Source organism: Tupaia chinensis, unplaced genomic scaffold, assembly GCF_000334495.1.
Source record: "Tupaia chinensis unplaced genomic scaffold, TupChi_1.0 Scaffold000164_1, whole genome shotgun sequence".
Taxonomy (NCBI): Eukaryota; Metazoa; Chordata; class Mammalia; order Scandentia; family Tupaiidae; genus Tupaia; species Tupaia belangeri.
The window spans coordinates 633520-651474 of NW_006159638.1; the positions used below are offsets into that span (position 1 = coordinate 633520).

General features: G+C 34.8%; 1 protein-coding gene across 1 annotated transcript in view; it reads left to right on the forward strand.

The window, feature by feature from the left end:
• Nucleotides 1–17955, forward strand: part of TNNI3K (TNNI3 interacting kinase) — a 341139-nt gene that overhangs the window by 110798 nt on the left and 212386 nt on the right. The window contains exons 6-9 of the mRNA XM_006146037.2: nucleotides 3602–3700; nucleotides 9355–9493; nucleotides 15386–15530; nucleotides 15627–15731. Of these exons, the coding sequence (XP_006146099.1) occupies nucleotides 3602–3700; nucleotides 9355–9493; nucleotides 15386–15530; nucleotides 15627–15731 (488 nt within the window). The remainder of the gene's footprint in view (nucleotides 1–3601; nucleotides 3701–9354; nucleotides 9494–15385; nucleotides 15531–15626; nucleotides 15732–17955) is intronic.

Sequence of the window (17955 nt, forward strand, 5' to 3'; positions counted from 1 at the left end):
AATACATGCATAAATGTTTCAGGTTCTAGCATAGAAGAAGCATGGATAAATGGTTTGACAGATGTATATATAAGCCAAAATGTTTATGTGAGTGCATTTGTCTTACCCCACATGACAGGCATATTTGTATATCATGATCTAGTATATTTCTGTAAGTGTCCTCAGAGGTACCTCCCCTTCATGATTTTTATCATAAAAAAATTTAAAAATCAATGAATCATTCTACTCACATAAAAAAGTCAGATAATTCCAATGCACATTGCTCTCAATGGTTAAATATTTTCTTAAAATTTAAAACAAAATGAATAAAGCCTTTAGTTCTGTAATGAACTCCGTATGATTTCATTAAAACTTACATTTTGACAGTTTCTCAGAAGACCAACACTTCATAATTAATAAATGTTTAGGCAAAATTTTGGCCTTCTGAGTGACTGGATAAGTGTAAACTGGAGAAATAAAATTGCTATTGACTACTGAAGCTTAAGCGCTGTTATCTTTTAGAAGAAAGTTTTAGAACCATGCCTAAGAAATTGAGTATACATTAACACTTGAGAGTCCTTTTTACAGTAAAAATTCATGCTACTTATATTATGCTATATTTAAAATAAGAAAGATTGTAAGAAGCATCATCTACTTTGATCTTCAGTGGCTTCCTATTTAAGTTCCTGAGATTGAACTCCCAGGCATGTGAAGCCTAAAATATCAGGCACTTGATATAACCAACTTGGGCATCAATTTCTAAACTGAATCTACAGAGCCTTTTATGACAGAAAGCTTCTTTTTATCTGGGATTGAGTCAGCTCATTTAATTAAAATTCACTGTTAATGAGATCAAGGTGACAGGAATGACCTAATAGAAATAACCTTTGAAGTAAAATAGACCTGGATTTGAATTCCAGTTCTGTCTCTTCCTAACTGACTGACATCAAATATGTTAATAAGCCTGTCTTATTTTCCCCTCCCTTATAAGAGAGTAGCACCTCATTTTTCTGTATTTTGGCATGAAACAGATTAGAATTACCATTGATATACTTGGTTCAGGACCTGATGCATAATCTCCTCAATAAATATTAATTGGTGTTTTAATTTTTTTGTTAGAAAACAACACACTGTATTGTTTAGAATATACTTTGTTTATTCTATTTATCATTAGCCAGCCATCTAAATATCAGCAAAAACATTATACTCAGACTATAGAAGAGTGCTAATATTTTTGGACCTATCAAAAGTTTCAGATGTTCCAACAAAAATTTCTTATCCTTTTTTATGGTAATTGTAATCAGTTTTAATGCTATCTCACTTGATTAAATAAATTATGATAACATGCATATAAAATAACATTTTCATATATATTCAATAAATTGTGTTTAATAGATGAATAAATAATGATGAAATGAGTTAACTATTTAAATCTATGGCGCACTCAGAAGCAAAATTTTAATCAATATACTAAATATTCACTTTCCTATTGAAAATGCCTTACTCTCTGACCTTGAGTAATTTCCTAATTTATCTGACCCTCAATTCCTTCCTCTTTCAAATAAAGTGACTTGATACACTCAATTTTCTTGGACTCTCTCCATTTCTGAAGAGCTATGATTCATGCAAATGAGGAAACCTGGCTTAGGAGACAATTTGCTTAAAGGAACAAAGGGAGTTTTAGAACATAAATTTCCTGAGCACCAAGATCTCATCTTCCTGTGTTTTCTTCTAAGAGAGATTTTAAAAATTTCTCAAATGTATGTGTATATGTATGCATGTATTTATTTATTATTTTAAAATTTGCCTCCAAACCGTAGGCATCTTAATCCAATTTTTATTGAATGTAGATACCTTCTGAAAACAAATCTAAAGCTGTTCCAACAGAGAAGAGTCCTCCATCACTTAGTTATTTTAAAACAAATGCAATGTTCATATATTATGCAATTATACTGCAAGTAAACACACATTACCAAATGTATACTATTTGACCAACTGAAAAATAGATAGTAAATCAGGACAGTCACAATGCAAAAGAATACATCTGAAAGAAATTAGTCCAATCTGTTGTCCAGAAAAGAGACAACTAGAGACAGATCTGTGGGAGAAGAAATATGAAGGGTCAATAGGTTTGTTGGAAAGGATAGCAGAATATACCACACCAAAATATGCCACTTTGGCATATTGATTATATTGAGGTAGAAGAACCTGAAAAGATAAATGCTCTTTGCCCTCTTTCTGTTTTCCTAAAAGCAGGACTAAATTTGTATTAGTATCTCTCTTCTGTATCAGGAAGAAGTCAATCACTGAATACAATTTCACTGGGTTGTCAGAAAAGTCAAGCAATTTTTCTATGTTTTTCTAAGCAAAAATGCATCATGATTTTTCTGATGACCCAATAGATCCTTAGCATTAGCATTCTAGAGCAGCTACCAGAAAAATCAACTTAACAAACCTTGTTAAAATTAGTCCTCGTCTTCCATTAGTTTCAACTATATATTTTCCTTCCCAGAGTTCACTGGCCTTGAAGTTCAAAGTCCTTTTTCCTTGTTTTGCTACTTCTCTAGAAAATGTATGGTTCTTTTATTAGGAACAACATAAGCCCATATTCTAGTTACCACTTTGATTCTCATTATAGAGTACTCCCTCATGTATGTGTGATGCACATGTTAATAAACTGTTGTTTGGTTTTTCTTGTTAATCTCTGTCAGCATAGTTTATAAGGTCCTGGACAATAAACCTAAAATAGGTAAAGGAAAGATCATTTATTTATTCCTTCCCTATAATTGTCATATAAAGTTATAATGAAAAAGAATATATCCAAAGGAAATTATTACAATTTGTTGTCCATAAAACGGAGAACTAGAAACAGGTCTTTGAGGGAAGAAATCTGAAGTATCAATAGATCTATTGTAAAGCAGAATATGCCACCCCATTATCACTTTATGAAGACAGCTAGCCAACAGTTCCTGGAAATATTTTTCACTTATTAATTCTTTAATTTTTCAACAACTGTTTATTGAGTGATTACTATTTACATGAAAATATGCTAGGGCAAGACTAGAAAGGCGATTTGACATATACATTTGTCCTAAAGAACTTTCTCTTTAATAGGAAAGATAAGGCATGTTCTAAATGACATAAATAGGAGCTTTAAATTTTTTAAATTAAAAATTTAATTTTAACCAGGCAGATGACAAATAAGGGAGGAAAAACAAGGAAATCTTGGAGGCTGTGGTAATTTAACTGGGGTTTAAATGCCTGCATTTTGGGTAGTAGGGAATTTCTGGCTAAAAAAAAATAATATGAACAAAGTCTCAAAGGAGCAGGAGACTGAAAGGAAACAGTTTGACTCTACAACTGGGTTTATGAAAGAGAGTAATAATAACCACATTGAAAAGGATACACCAGATTGTGGGGACCTCGGATGTCACACCAAGGAATTTGGTCTTTATATTATAGCAAACACAAGACAAGGAAGGTTTTGGAGGAGAGAGATGGGAGAAAGTTCTGTTTCAGAGTAGTGATTCCTGATGGAGAGCGTAGCATGGTGGTTGTAAACTGCATTTTGCTGGACACACACCCAAATTAAGTTTCTAGTCGAGATCTCTTTCTTGTTCAGGCCACTGATGTGTTGCTGCAACATGGAGCTAACGTCAACGTTCAAGATGCCGTGTTTTTCACTCCATTGCACATCTCAGCATACTATGGGCATGAACAGGTAAGTCTGAAAGGCTGGAGGATTGCCTCAATGTGCCAGACTTTTGTTGAACTGGCTTATCTTCAACAAAAGCATATTTAAGATATCCTTTGGGTTAATTTTGCCCTGTTTTCATCAGCCCCTAACTCTGAAGTGTTTGTAGATCAGTATAAATGTTATAGGCTCCATTTTAATTCATTTTGATTCACTCCTTCAATATACAAAAGATGTAGTAGAGTATACTGGTAAATGTTTGGCCATATCATTCAGTCTGAATTTGAGAAAAAAAATTCTGGCTTTATATAATATGTAGGTTATGTAATTCCTTTGATCTTCATTCCTTTTCTTATAAATTGGGAAATAATAAAAATAGTATCTGTTTCACAGGGTTGCTGTTAGGAGTTATAATTATTTGGTAAATGCTCAGTAATTGTCATGGTGTTTCCTCTGTTCTACTTTCATGGGATGTGGTAAACTGAAAAATGTCTCCATTCACATTCACACTCTAATCTGAGAACCTGTGAATGTCACCTGAACAGAAATTTGGCAGATATGATTAAGTTAAGGATTTTTGAGTGGTGTTATTATTTTGATGTCATATATTGATGTTATTATTAATATGATGTCATATTCCTTGAGCTTGAAAAATCTCAAGGAATTTTATAAAAGGGAACAGGAAATCAAAGTGAGTAATAGTAGATGCAACAATAGAAATGAGGTTAAAATGATGCAAGAAAGGGGCTACAAGCTAAGAAGTGCAGGAAGCCTGTAGAAGCTGAAAAAGCAAGGCAAGGAAAGCCTCCAGAGAGAATACAACCCTGCAAATGCTTTAATTTTAGACCTCTGCCCTCCAGAACTATAAGAGTAAATCTTTGCTATTTTAAATCACTAAGTTTGTGGCATTTTTCTACAGTGGCAATGGAAAATTAATACATGGAATAACCTAGAGAACTATAAAACAATCAGCACAAGTACTATAATTCTATTTTAAATATATGTCATTAAACAAGTATATTTTTTACATTTTATATTCTGTAATAAAGAAATAGTGTGTATAGAGTGATTAGAGTTTTTAACGTATTTTCATTCCATGCATAATTTTATTTGATCTTTACAACAAGTTTATGAACTTAATAAGAGTTGCTTTGGGAGTTCCTACGATGGAACAGGCACTATACCAAGACTTTTATCTACTTATTTCTAGTTTTGCCACATTCCATACATAAGCTGTTATTTGCCATTTTTTATCAATGATGCACATGAAGCTCCATCAGGTTAGGTATGATGTCAAGGTTAGACAGCTAATAAGTAGAAGAGCTGGAATATGTAGTCAGGTCTGTCTGATCCTAAAGCCCACATTCTTTCAGTCATACCAAAGCATCTCTTCTTGTTTCTTTTTTTACTCAATTTTTTTTTTTTGGAGAGATTTTCGCTATAGGACGTGTGTGCTCACCAGACAGAGAGAGAAAGAGAGACAGAAAGCGAGAAATCACCCCCCAGGGGGGATGGTCACGCCACAATCCCTTCTCCTCCATTCTCCCCTCAGGATCTTGGGCATGCACGCACACGCGCCCGGCGTGAGTTTTAAGCCACTGGGTCCGGGACACGAACCACGGTCGACTATGTGGGAATCCAGCAACATAACCACTATGCTAACTGCTGGTTCCCTCTTCTTGTTTCTTTTAAACCAGTGACTCTAATCATAAAGTCCAGGCAACTTGTAGAAGTGATGAAGCCAGAATTCAAGGCAATGTGTTCTAACTTAAAGTTCATTGATTTTCAAGTTTAGCATATTGAAAGAAAAAATTTATGTGCTTCTTTCAAACCCTGCCCATTAGCTATTCTTAAGAAACTGAAAAGAACCAAATAAAACAGAAATATGAATGTAATTATTTGACCAAACTTAACTGTCCATTGGAAAGGCCATTTTCACTTTCTCCTTTTATCTCTCTAGGCTTATTCAGTTATGGAGTAGAATTGTACCTTTTTACCTTCCTGGAGGTCATGCCATGGCACTGCCTAAGGATCTCAAGTTGAAAATCAAACTTACTTGTGCCTCTGTGCTGTTCTAGTCATTGTGCCCTTATTTCTCTGCTAGCTGGCATATGCTTGGATACTCTCAGATCTGTGAAGCGTGACCTATAGCTAGGAAAGATTGCTCATTTCATTGATGTGCTGCTCAGAGTGCACTGGAGTGCACTGAAGAGCTGGGCACTGAAAATGCTTTTAAAAGTACAGGATCCAAAAGTTCAGATGATGAAAAAATTCCAGACTTCCCTGACTTCAGGCACAGACAGAATATATACAGTGCATGTGATTTGTAGAGTCATATTCTTTGGCGATTAACCTCCTCATCACCCACCACAAACATAAAGAGCCTCTATGCATGCTGGATGGAGAGCTAAATTTGTTTATTTTCTATGAAAATATAGTCACAGTCTTATATAATTATGCTAAAATGTGGATGGCCCTTTTATGATAAGGGACTCACTTTCTGTGCATGAAGGCAGCACATAAGTAATTTATGGTGGCTATTGTTATTTGCTAGAATATGCTGACAAGGAGAATGGTACATTTGATATACAAATGTGCCTAATGTGCCATGCTCCTTGCCATTTGTTTATTTACTTATTTCTAAGTGGACAAGTAGATGTTTTGTACTAAGAGTAATATTTCCAAGGTATGTAATAATAGTGCTTAATAGACAATCGATTTCAGAGATAGTTTAAATCTGTCCATTATAAAGTCACATAATCAGAATTTATAGAGTTTGTATAAGTGGAAACATATGCTTAGGAGTGCAAGGTTCCCAGGAGTAAACTTCTGCTGCTCTGATTTCTCCTGAATTAAGTCTCGGTCTGCCCATTAGCCAACAAGAGGATAAAATACACATGTTCTATCAGTTTTCTTGACAATGATTGAGGGCCAAAACCTTTTTTTCTAAGTATTTTACATGTAATAATTTACTTAATCTTTGAACAATTCTTCAAGGTAAATATTGTTATTTCCACTTTAACAATGAAGATGCTGGAGTACTAAAAAGCTAAATATTTTTTTAAAGATAGCATAACTAATAAGTAAAAGGCTAATTCCAGAACCCTTAGACCACCACAGCCTATAGCAATAGGAAATCAGTTTCCTCCCATCCCAACCAGCTAATACTTTGCCTAAAATCCCTATCAAATAATACTTCTATATTCTTGTGAGGTTTCTACCCAAGGTATGATTATTTTCTGCTACATAAGTCAAAATAATTTGAGAGGCTGAATTCACCTTTGTACTGACATTTCAGTGGTCAGGGGAAGCAAGGGGTCTTCTCCAACAGTTATTTTAATGACACAAACACATCCTTATTTAATTCTTAGGATCACTCTAATGACTTTTGAAATTCTCAGAGGAGGCAGTACCAGGTTGATAAAAATTATTTGGAAAGTTCCTAACATATATGTAACTTATTTCAAAGAGCACCGTACATAACAACCTAGGAAAGACTCCTACATGCTTCATCACGTCACTCCACTATGTCCCTTTGGATGTAGAGTCTCAGCTCATTGAGGACAATGCCAGGAAGATGAGGGCTATCTTCCCCTTACTAACATACAGGAAAGTACCCAGAAGTCTCATAGCAGAATAAGCAGTGGTGGCCTGTGGAGCATGCCTTTCTAATTGAGAATCTCGTAAATTACTGCTGGCTCTGCCAGAAGGACACTTTGGAAAGAATTGCTCAGAGATTTTGGATTACTTTATTTATGTACAATTAAGAACTAAAGTATGACATTGACAGGACAATTTAGACTAACAAGAAGAACTGTGAAAAGTAGATTATCAATGTCAAAAAATGTAGCAAGGATATTTTATAACTCAAAGCTATCTTGTATCTCAACTACTTCTGAGAATAATCCTGGAACAGCAATAGTGAACAATACTATCTCAGTTGAACAATAAAAATAAAGAACAACATTTATGGTACATATTCTATATTTCAGTCATTGTATTATGCTCATTAAGAAAATTCTCTCAGGACCAGCAGTTAGCATAATGGTTATGTCGCTGGACTCCCATGTAGTCGACCGCAGTTCGAGTCTCGGACCCAGTGGCTTAAAACTCACGCCAGGCGCATGTTCATGCACGCCCAAGATCCCGAGAGGAGAATGGAGGGGAAAGGATTGCGGCATGGCCATCCCCCCTGGGGGTTGATTTCTCGCTTTCTGTCTCTCTGTCTGTCTGGTGAGCGCACACGCCCTATAGCAAAAACCTCTCAAAAAAAAATTCTCTTTTTTGATTCTCACTATCCATGATTTAGGTCTTACTCCTATTGTAGATATAATGACACTTAGGTTCAGATAAGTTAACTAATTTTGTCAAAGTCACACAGCTAATAAATATGTATATTAGTTTAGATTCTTACTGAGGCCTATCTACTTTAGACCTTAAGTCTTCCTTTTTTCTTTTCTTTTTTTTTTTTTTTGTGGAGAGGTTTTTGCTATAGGGCATGTGTGCTTGCCAGAAAGACAGAGAGAGACAGAGAGACAGAAAGTGAGAAATCACCCCTGGGGGGGTGGGGGGGATGGCCACGCCACAATCCCTTCTCCTCCTTTTTCTCTCAGGATCTTGAGCATACATGCACACACACCCGGCATGAATTTAAGCCACTGGGTCTGGGACTCGAACCACGGTCAACTACATGGGAGTCCAGCAACATAGCCATTATGCTAACTGCTGGTCCTTAGACCTTAACTCTTAATGGGTATATTAGGTTACCTCTTAACTTAATAAATGTGTTATTTATTATAAGGTCAATAGGTACCATTGGTTGCCTACACAAAACTGTAATTCCATTGGCTGCTAATTGATATACAGTTTTGCTTATTTGGAGGCTTATGGTTTTGTTCTCTTGTTCCGCTTTCTAGAGGTTGTCCAGTCCACAGCCGTTGTTCTGTTAGATCTTGATTAGTCAAAGACACTCACATTAAATCTTTCCCCTAGCCTTAGAATTGATTTAGAAAGTTTCAGATAACCTAATTTAGGACTCCCCCCCCCAAAAAAAAAAAAAAAAAAACATGAGAAATTCAATCCTGAAGAATTTTTAGGAAGGAATTTCTAGATTTAAAAACAAAAACATAAATAAAGATGGTCCCTTATTCTGAAAGATACAGGTAATCCTTTATTTTGTTGACTTTGATATGTAATGTCTGAAGTTGCCATAGATCTCTTGCTACCAAAAGGGGATTCACTCTACTTGTTGAGCATGTCAGAACAGAATTATGAAAGAAATTGAGTTCAGAGCATGTTATTAAGCTGTTTTATTAATCAACCTGGAATGAATCCAGCTTGGGACTTTTTATTTGGGTATGTGTTAATTAAAAAAATCTATTAAGAGAAGTCCTTGGGGACCAGCAGGTGGCATGGTTGTTAAGGTGCTGAACACTCCCACATGGCTGACCATGGTTCAAGTTCTGGACCTAGTGGTTTGCTTTCTCATCTCTCTCTCTCTCTCTCTCTATCTCTCTCTGCATGTCTCTCTCTGGTCAAATAAAAATAAATGAATTAATAAATAAAATAAATAATTAAAAATAAAATGAAAAGGCCTTAATGATATGTGTTCTTCTGAAATGGCAAAGCTTTACATTGTTTTACAGCTTTTTATTCTAATTTCAAACGAATGGATCTTTTAGGTAACCCGCCTCCTTTTGAAATTTGGTGCTGATGTTAATGTAAGTGGAGAAGTTGGAGATAGGCCCCTCCACCTAGCATCTGCAAAAGGATTCTTCAATATTGCAAAACTCTTGGTAGAAGAAGGCAGCAAAGCAGATGGTAAGATTATATATTTAGAAGACCTTTGCTACCTTTTACTTTATATATACTCTTTACTTGTACATCACTTAATTACTGGAGAATAATTTTAAAGTTGATTATAGTCATGCTCTATTTTTTCCCACTTATCATTTTTGATATATTTACTAAACCTATATGTGAATCCTTTTTACATGCTTTAGCTCAGCTATCAATATGGTAAGTGAAAGAATAAAGTCTTCCAGGATAAATTATTCCTATTTTCTGTTCATTATTTTTTAAATTGAGGTATAATTTACATATATCCAAATTCTCAAATATTAAGTGCACAGCCTGATGAACATTTACTTTTGCATACATCAAAATCATGAAATAGAACATATCATCACCCTGAAATGTTCCCTTGTGCCACTATCTCAGTAAATAGCCTTCACCACCAAAGACAGTATTGTGGCTTCTATTGCCATAGATTAGTTTTATCTGTTTATGAACTTCATATTATTTTTTGATTGACTTCTTTTGCTTAACAAGATGATTTGACATTTTTCCATTTTATTGTATGAATCCTAATTTGCTCTTTTATACTGCTGAAACTTGAGTATCGATATCTAATTTGTTTATCTATTCTCCTCCTAGTGGACACTTTACTATTTCCAGTGTCTCACTATTGTACATACAGCTGCTAGCAACGTTCTTATTCAAATTGGTTGTGTACATATGTATTCATCTTCATATATATGTGCATGTGTGTGTGTCTGTGAGTGTGTGTGTATAATTTTTCAAAGCATATGCATATGTTTAACTTTTTAGGAAATTTTCAGACAGTTTTTTGAAGTGTTTATACTATTATTTTCAACCCCACAACAATATGTGAGAGTCCCAGTTGCTCTTCACAACCTCCCTAATATTTGATAGTATCAATGTATTGCTATTATTTTTAAGAAAGATAACTTGAGTATAATCAGTTTTGACAAAAACTTTAAAATATATGGTAGGACTTAAGAGTCAGTGAATGGAATAGAATGTGCTTCATCTTTTTATTTTTTAATTATAAAATAAATTTTAGAAAGTTGATTAAAAAAGTATTTTTCATTCTTTCTCATAAATTTATTTTTGACACAAATTCACTCAGAGTTACATCTTGCCATTAAATTCTCTCAGGCATATCCAACATTCTTCCACCGACCCTCAAGAGACCTAATTAAAAGCCCCACTGTAAGATCTGCTGGCCTTTGCAGCAGGAACAATACATATTTCCAAAAGGACATGGTTGTCAAGTCTCTAGAACTGCCAGCTACTTGATCCAAAATTTAGATTGATATTCAGCTAATACAGCTAATCAATGTTTTCCTCTACTCATAAGGAAAACACAAAGGCTCCTGAAGACAACTGTACCAAGACGTTTAGGGCAGTTTCCAGTGTCCATGTTAGAAACATGCCCCTTTATTTTGTAAAATATGAGAAACAGTTCATATAGTTTTCTGTAAGCCAGTGTACAATAATGCAGACATCTAGTCTATTGCATTGTTATAAACACCCTGTGTTGTCAGGACATGAGGAAAACTGTTCCTTGGACCTTGTTTAAGCAATCTCTTTTATTCTTTCAGCTTAGAATAGGCAGAGGTATACCTGTGTGAACTACTGAACACATAATTGTGGTTTTGAAACTGCCTCAGTCTTCTGAAGGGTCAGGAACTGTATCACTTTTTTTCTTTTATTATCAATGCCAACATCAGCTTTTGATTCTTCTGTACAACTCCAAAGCTCAGTAGTGTCAAAATGAGTGTCATTTATGATCAGCATGTCTCCCAGATCAAAGGACTCTTCTGTAAAAGGCATTGAAATGTGTACTGCACTCATACTCCCCTTACATAGCAGCATCATATAATTTTAACATCTTTCTGACTCACACAAATACTATATGCCTCCTACCCAATCATTTTAAAAGATCAAGTGATAGACTGACTCAAATTTTTAAATGTTTTTATTTCCTTCTAGTATGCAGTTGATCATTTAAGTCCTTTTTGTATTTCAACCAATTGCAAAAAGTAAAGCAGATCTGTTGTGCCCATGGACACTATGCAGGACTTATTAGCAATTATTTCACTTATTCCAGAATGTTTCTAGGTCTCCAAATGGTTTACTTTAAAAATGGACTTTTGTCTTGGTAAATGGACATAAGAGGAAGAGTAAATGAATGACCCCAAAAGGAGTACAAATTGGAATCCAGTATTTACTATATGTTTCCATAGTAACAGAATGTCACAAATGAAAATAAATTCAGGTTATAAAATTAGCCAAAATGTAATACAGAGAACAGCCTCTTCAGTTCAACATGTTTTGGAGCCTGACCTATTCAATCAGGTATGTTTTAAGCCTCTGGTCTATTTCTTTGTATTTCTTAGGGCAGTGAAAGGAGAAATGTAATGTCCACTGAATGAGATTGAAAAGGTCAAAATATTGCTGGACTCTCAAAGAAAAAGTAGTGATACAATCCTCAAAGTTTATAATTTTGATAAAGTTCAAAAGGAAAAAGGTTTAACTTTAAATTCATTAATTTTTGGCATCTTAAAGTTAAAGGCTATGGCCTTTGAAAATAACACAATTTTATTTTATTTTATTTTATTTATTTTATTTTTTATTTTATTTTACTTTTAGGTTTTGCCGTAGGGTACATGCACTCACCAGAGAGAGAGAAAAAGAGAGAAAGGGAAAATGAGAAATCATCACCTATGGGAGATGGCCATGCTGCACTACTGCTTTCTCCATTCTCCTCTCAGGAATTTAGGCATCTGTGCTGTGACTTTTAAGCCACCAGGTCTGGGTATGGACTCACATTCAGCCACATGAGAGTCCAATGCCTTAACCCCCACACCACCCACAGGCCCCAGTACCACAATTTTTTAACACAGATCTGGATATAACAGAAAGCCACAAAAAGTTAAAAAAAAAAAAAAAAAACCTGAGGAAAAGGAAGTTTTTTTTAAAAAGTATATCTTTCTGGAGCTTTTATACAGATTTGTTATGGAAAGTTTCCTTGAGACACATTTGGGAGTTATTTTATAGAATCTGTGGGATCTACTGACATTAGTGGATTAATTTGGAAATTTTTATTTTATCTATAAGGTCAGTAAGCAAAAATTAGAAAGAAGCAGGACTTCTTCACTCCCCATTTATCCAATCTTTTTCTAAAAAGACATAACTGAACCACTATTCTCTTCAGAGTAGAGGACTAGGCACTAAATGCACTAAATTTTTGTTCCCTACAATGATTGACATGTATTCCTTTAAAAATCTTCTTTTTAAAATATCTCAGTAAGATGTTAAATTTCAGCTAATAGAATGTCATTCTATATTAAATTTTCCTAAGATAAAATATAATAACATACACATAATATTTTTTTCAAATTTTTCTAAGATAAAACTAAGTAGATCGAGATGACTAAAGCAAAAAAAAAAAATCATATATAGAAACACTCTGTATCTGATCCTATCTTTTCTTCTGGTATGTCCCTTCAGTTGGTATTTGCACCTTCTTTGATGGAAAGAATGTCTAGGTCACTCCAGGTAATTCATGAAATAGATAACCTACTTTGAAGTTTATTGATTCAACTGGAAAAGAATAATGTTAGGTGGAACTGTGGATGGTCAAAGATAAAATATGAATTAATGAATGATTGCAATGCATTATACTTTACAAATTCCCTCTGGACTTCAAGAACTCTTAGGTGACCTTCCAGATGCCCTGGACTCCCAACTGTTCCCAAGCATTGACTCAGGGCATTGACTTTCTCTGGCTTCAAGCAAAAGTGAACAAAGGATACGTTTTATAAAAAGGAAGTCAATTAAAAGAACCAAGAAGATTCTTCAGAAAGAGAGATGTCATTCAGAGTTACTCATTAATAAAAAGATTCAAAGATTTATTTTTCAATAACAGCCTCAGGAGAAGCTCAGTGACTTTGTTAAGTTTCTTTTTGGCTTAAGATCTTGCAGGACAATAAAGTGAAAATGATTGTCTACAAATATAGGAGCTAAAAGGGCTAAATCAGTGTTCATTGTTAAATGATGATTATGACAACAGTTGTAATCCCATTTTATTTCTTATCCTTTGTTACATTTTTAAAAATTTCCTTTAGTTCTTTTTGTTCTACAGAGATTATCTACTATATACACATGTAAGAGTGAGAATGAATTAAGTTTGTTAAGGACTAGTATTTTCTATTTTGAATAAAGCACCCCATGTGGATAGATGAAGTAACCAAATTATAATACAAATGGATTTATGGGAATTCACCTAATTATATTAGTTCTAAAAATTGAGTTAAAACCAGATCCAGAACTGAGAAGTTTGGTGTTTGGTTATTACTATTTAATTTCTTAAGACCTGTAATTACTGGCTATTCAACTAGCCTATACATCATTTGAAGGTATGGACTCTAGGTATTAATAGGTTATTGGACTTATCATGTAGTAAATGGCTAAGAGAAAAACTAATAAAAAGATGGAGTAACTCTTAAATGTCTATTATGTGAGAGATATCATGCTAGAAGCTTTTCAGTCAAAATCTCCTTTAATCCTTTCAGTATCCCTGTAACAATAGTGTTATGATATCCTATGTTGGATATCAATAACTATAATTCTTAGTATAGTGCCTGGGGCACAGTGATCATTTCATACTTGAAGAATAAGAGTGTGTCAGTCAAGTTTTCTTACCTGTAAGTATAGGATCCTAACTCTTGCTAATTCAGATATAAAAGGAATGTATTTAAAGTATTACTATCAAGTAATACATGGAATGTTCTCCAGAATAGTATGGTGAAAAACCAGTTTCATAATATTCTTAATATTCATAGTGAGGAACAACATTCATAATCGTACCCTCAAACTGGTCCTGTGAGAACACCCTACAACCTTTGCAAAGCACATATCAACACTTGTCATCGGTACCAACAACACAGAACACTGAATCTGTGGCTGGAATTGCTGCCATTAGAAATTGCATGGAGCTATTGCTCTCTCTGCCACATTGCCAGGATTGATCAGACTCTGTCTTTTTGTGTCATAACTCTCAGGTCAGAGTCCAATGGTGTATTGATAGGAGGAGTCTCTATATAGATATCCAAACAAGGGTACTGTTGAAAGTGAAAGAGACACTATTAAGAATTATCCCAGGATAACAAGCATAACCTGAGACATATGATCATCTTATTCTAATCTTCTGCCTAAACTGCAGAGATCTTGGAAAGCACCATTTGTCAATTTCAATGCAGTCTTGGCTTCTCATAAGTACTTGCAGTACCCAGAAGTCCCCAAAAGTCAGAAGTTGTTATGAAGTTGGGTATTCCAGATAAATGCTGCCTATTGCACAATTGAATTTTAAATTCCCCACATGTGATAACACAATAAAAGAGATCTGCCTCATTCAAAGCACTTTTTCTTCCCACACCATGCTTTGCATACCATAGTATGGTGACTCTCAGTGACGGATATACATCAAACCCTCCTTAACAGAGTAAATATACAGATTGCCAAGCCCCACCCTAGCCTACTATACCATTCTGGGAATGGTGCTCTGGTCAGGATCTATAATTTTTAACATGCTTCAGTGGAAATAGGGCCATGAAATGCTTATTGGTTTCCTGAACTATTCCATTGTGCAATGTAGATTTGATTAGATGCATTCTATAGAATTTATGGGAGCTAGAAGAAAACCTGTTTAATGTGGTTAATAGGCAATTGAATAGAATTATACCTTTTTAAATTGGTTTCCCTTAATTTCCTTTATTATTATCATTAATTGGCAATCTTCAGGAGTCTCACAAGCACTTAGAAATGCCTGTGGTACTATACATGTGAAGGTTGAGAAACAGAAGATTTCAGGTAACATACCTTTTTCTTTCTTGCTGATGACAGTGAATGCTCAAGATAATGAAGATCATGTCCCACTCCATTTCTGTTCTCGATTTGGACACCATGATATAGTGAAATACCTTCTCCAAAGTGATTTGGAAGTTCAGCCCCATGTTGTTAATATCTATGGAGACACACCTTTGCACCTGTGAGTTTTTTGTAGCATTCCATAGGGCCTCTGGGTATACTGCATGGGAGAGGTTACTTATTTCTTACTGTTAACAAAGTATTTTCTTAAATCTAGGGCATGCTACAATGGCAAATTTGAAGTAGCCAAGGAAATCATTCAAATCTCAGGAACAGAAAGTCTTACTAAAGAAAACATCTTCAGTGAAACAGCTTTTCACAGGTAAAAGAATACTTAAGTGCAGTAGCCACTAAATTTAGCTGACACCCAAAAGCACCTGAGGTTGTGTACATAAAGCAAGAACAAATAGTAGCAGATGTTGCAATCAGAGAGAGATAGCAGAGGTAGGGCAGAGGACAAGGAGCCCAAGCTAGACGTACAGAAGAAAAGGTGGAGGCAGATGCTACAGTCAGTACAACAGATGGGGCCAGAGCCAGATGCTGTGTTCCTGGCAGCAGCCACAAAAACAGGGACTGAAGTTTCCAAGGCAACAGGCATATCAACATCTGTAAGCATATTGCTTCTATTTCTCTTCACTTTGTGGAAAGCTGCCAAAAGGGGCTGTGCCCATAATCCTTCTCCAACAAGCATCTCATTACCAGGATTCATCAGCATCAAACTGTGACATTTTTTTCCTTACCACTTAAACCTTATGTGCAAATGAGTCTACCTATCTAAGACACCCATCTGTCAGCCTGTAAAAGCCTAGTTAGGGTGGCTGCTGATATACCTAAAAAAGGGGATTAGTTCTTTTTTTAGGAATCTTTGAGAGCCACTTACAATGTATTTTGGAAAAGCATACAGAAGAAGCAACTGGGCTTGGAAAACTTGCACCCCTCCCCCCCAAAATAGAAAAAGATTGCTAATAACTCAGAACCATAACTTCCTAAGATTTTCAAAAGGAAAGTAGAGATTTCATAAAATTTAAAGTCCTCATTTTTAATGAGTCACTATTTTACTATAAAAATAAAAGCATAGTCATTTGAATTTACTAAAGCTTATAAATTTATTTACCTATATGTTACATATTTCTGGGCTAATTTTCATCTTCTAAAATGTATTTGGGACTAATTTGCTGTTTACATAATGTTTGTATCACACTGGTGAATCAAAGAAATCAGGAGACTCCATTTATCACCTTGAACTAAAATTAAACTTGTGCTTCTACATCAAGCAACAACCTGCCAAATTTCACATGAATTTCTAGGTTTTTTTTAAATCAGCCACAAAGGTCAGCCAAAAAGGAGGTGAAGAAAACTGCCATTTACAGAGTAGTGAGATGATTTGCATCCATTACCTCATCCAATCCTCATAACCATTTTATGAAGTTGGATTTATTATCTCTTACTTACAGATGAGAAAATTGAGGCTCAAGGAAGCTAAGTAACTTGGCAATGTTTTTTTATGAAGAGAAGATAATGTAGCAAATGCCTGCTTTTTATATGTTTTCACATTCTAGTACAAAAATACTTGGTCTGTTCTCTGCACTCTCAATAATGGAACAGATGCGAGAACTCTTCAGATCATGGCCTCAGACAAAGCGCATCAGTGAACTCTGTCCCTGGAGGGGACAACTGGCAGACTTACATGTCCAGGTTACTGGAATCCTCCTTCCCTGTAAGATAATGCCTGCTACAGCTGACATCTCAGGCTAGTTTTCAAATCTTTTTGCTACTGTGTGTGCATCAGTTGGAGCCAACTGTAACCAGGGTGTGACTGTCACCTTCAAAAGGTTGTCAACATGAGAAAATTTAAGAAACGAGTTAAAAAGATGTGCCCAATTGTTTAACATTTGTATAAACCTGTGGCAACAAGTAATAACAGATTAATATTGTATTATATTTATTCTTAAGGATGTGTTTTTAAGAGAAACTCCTTTTACATGAGGTATTCACTGTGAATGTAAATATTTCTACATGCAAATTGCAGTGAGTTGTACATAGAAAGCACTCAACACATTTGTTATTTTCATATATATGTGTGTGTATATATATTTATATACACACATATACATATATACATATGTGTGTGTGTGTGTGTGTGTGTATATATATATATATATATATATATGTGTGTATATAAATATATATATATGTATTCAGAACTTGTTTTCTGTAAATAGTTGCTTTGAAAATAAACAATGGATCTATTTAAACAATAAATTATTATACATGGAATGTTATGGGTCCTATTTATAATACAAATAATTAATGGTGATATAGTGCATTGAGATGGTGGCTTTTATTCATTCGGTTATTCAAGAAAAAGTTAAGGACTTTCTTGTATTGATGCTGGTAGTGACATTAAGATGACAGGATGCTAGGGCCAGCAGGTGGTGTGGTGGTTAAGGAGTTGGACTCTCACATGGTTGACCATGGTTTGAGTCTTAGACCTGGCAGCTTGCCTTCTCACTTTCTCTCTCTCTTTGTCTTTTTGTCTCTCTCTG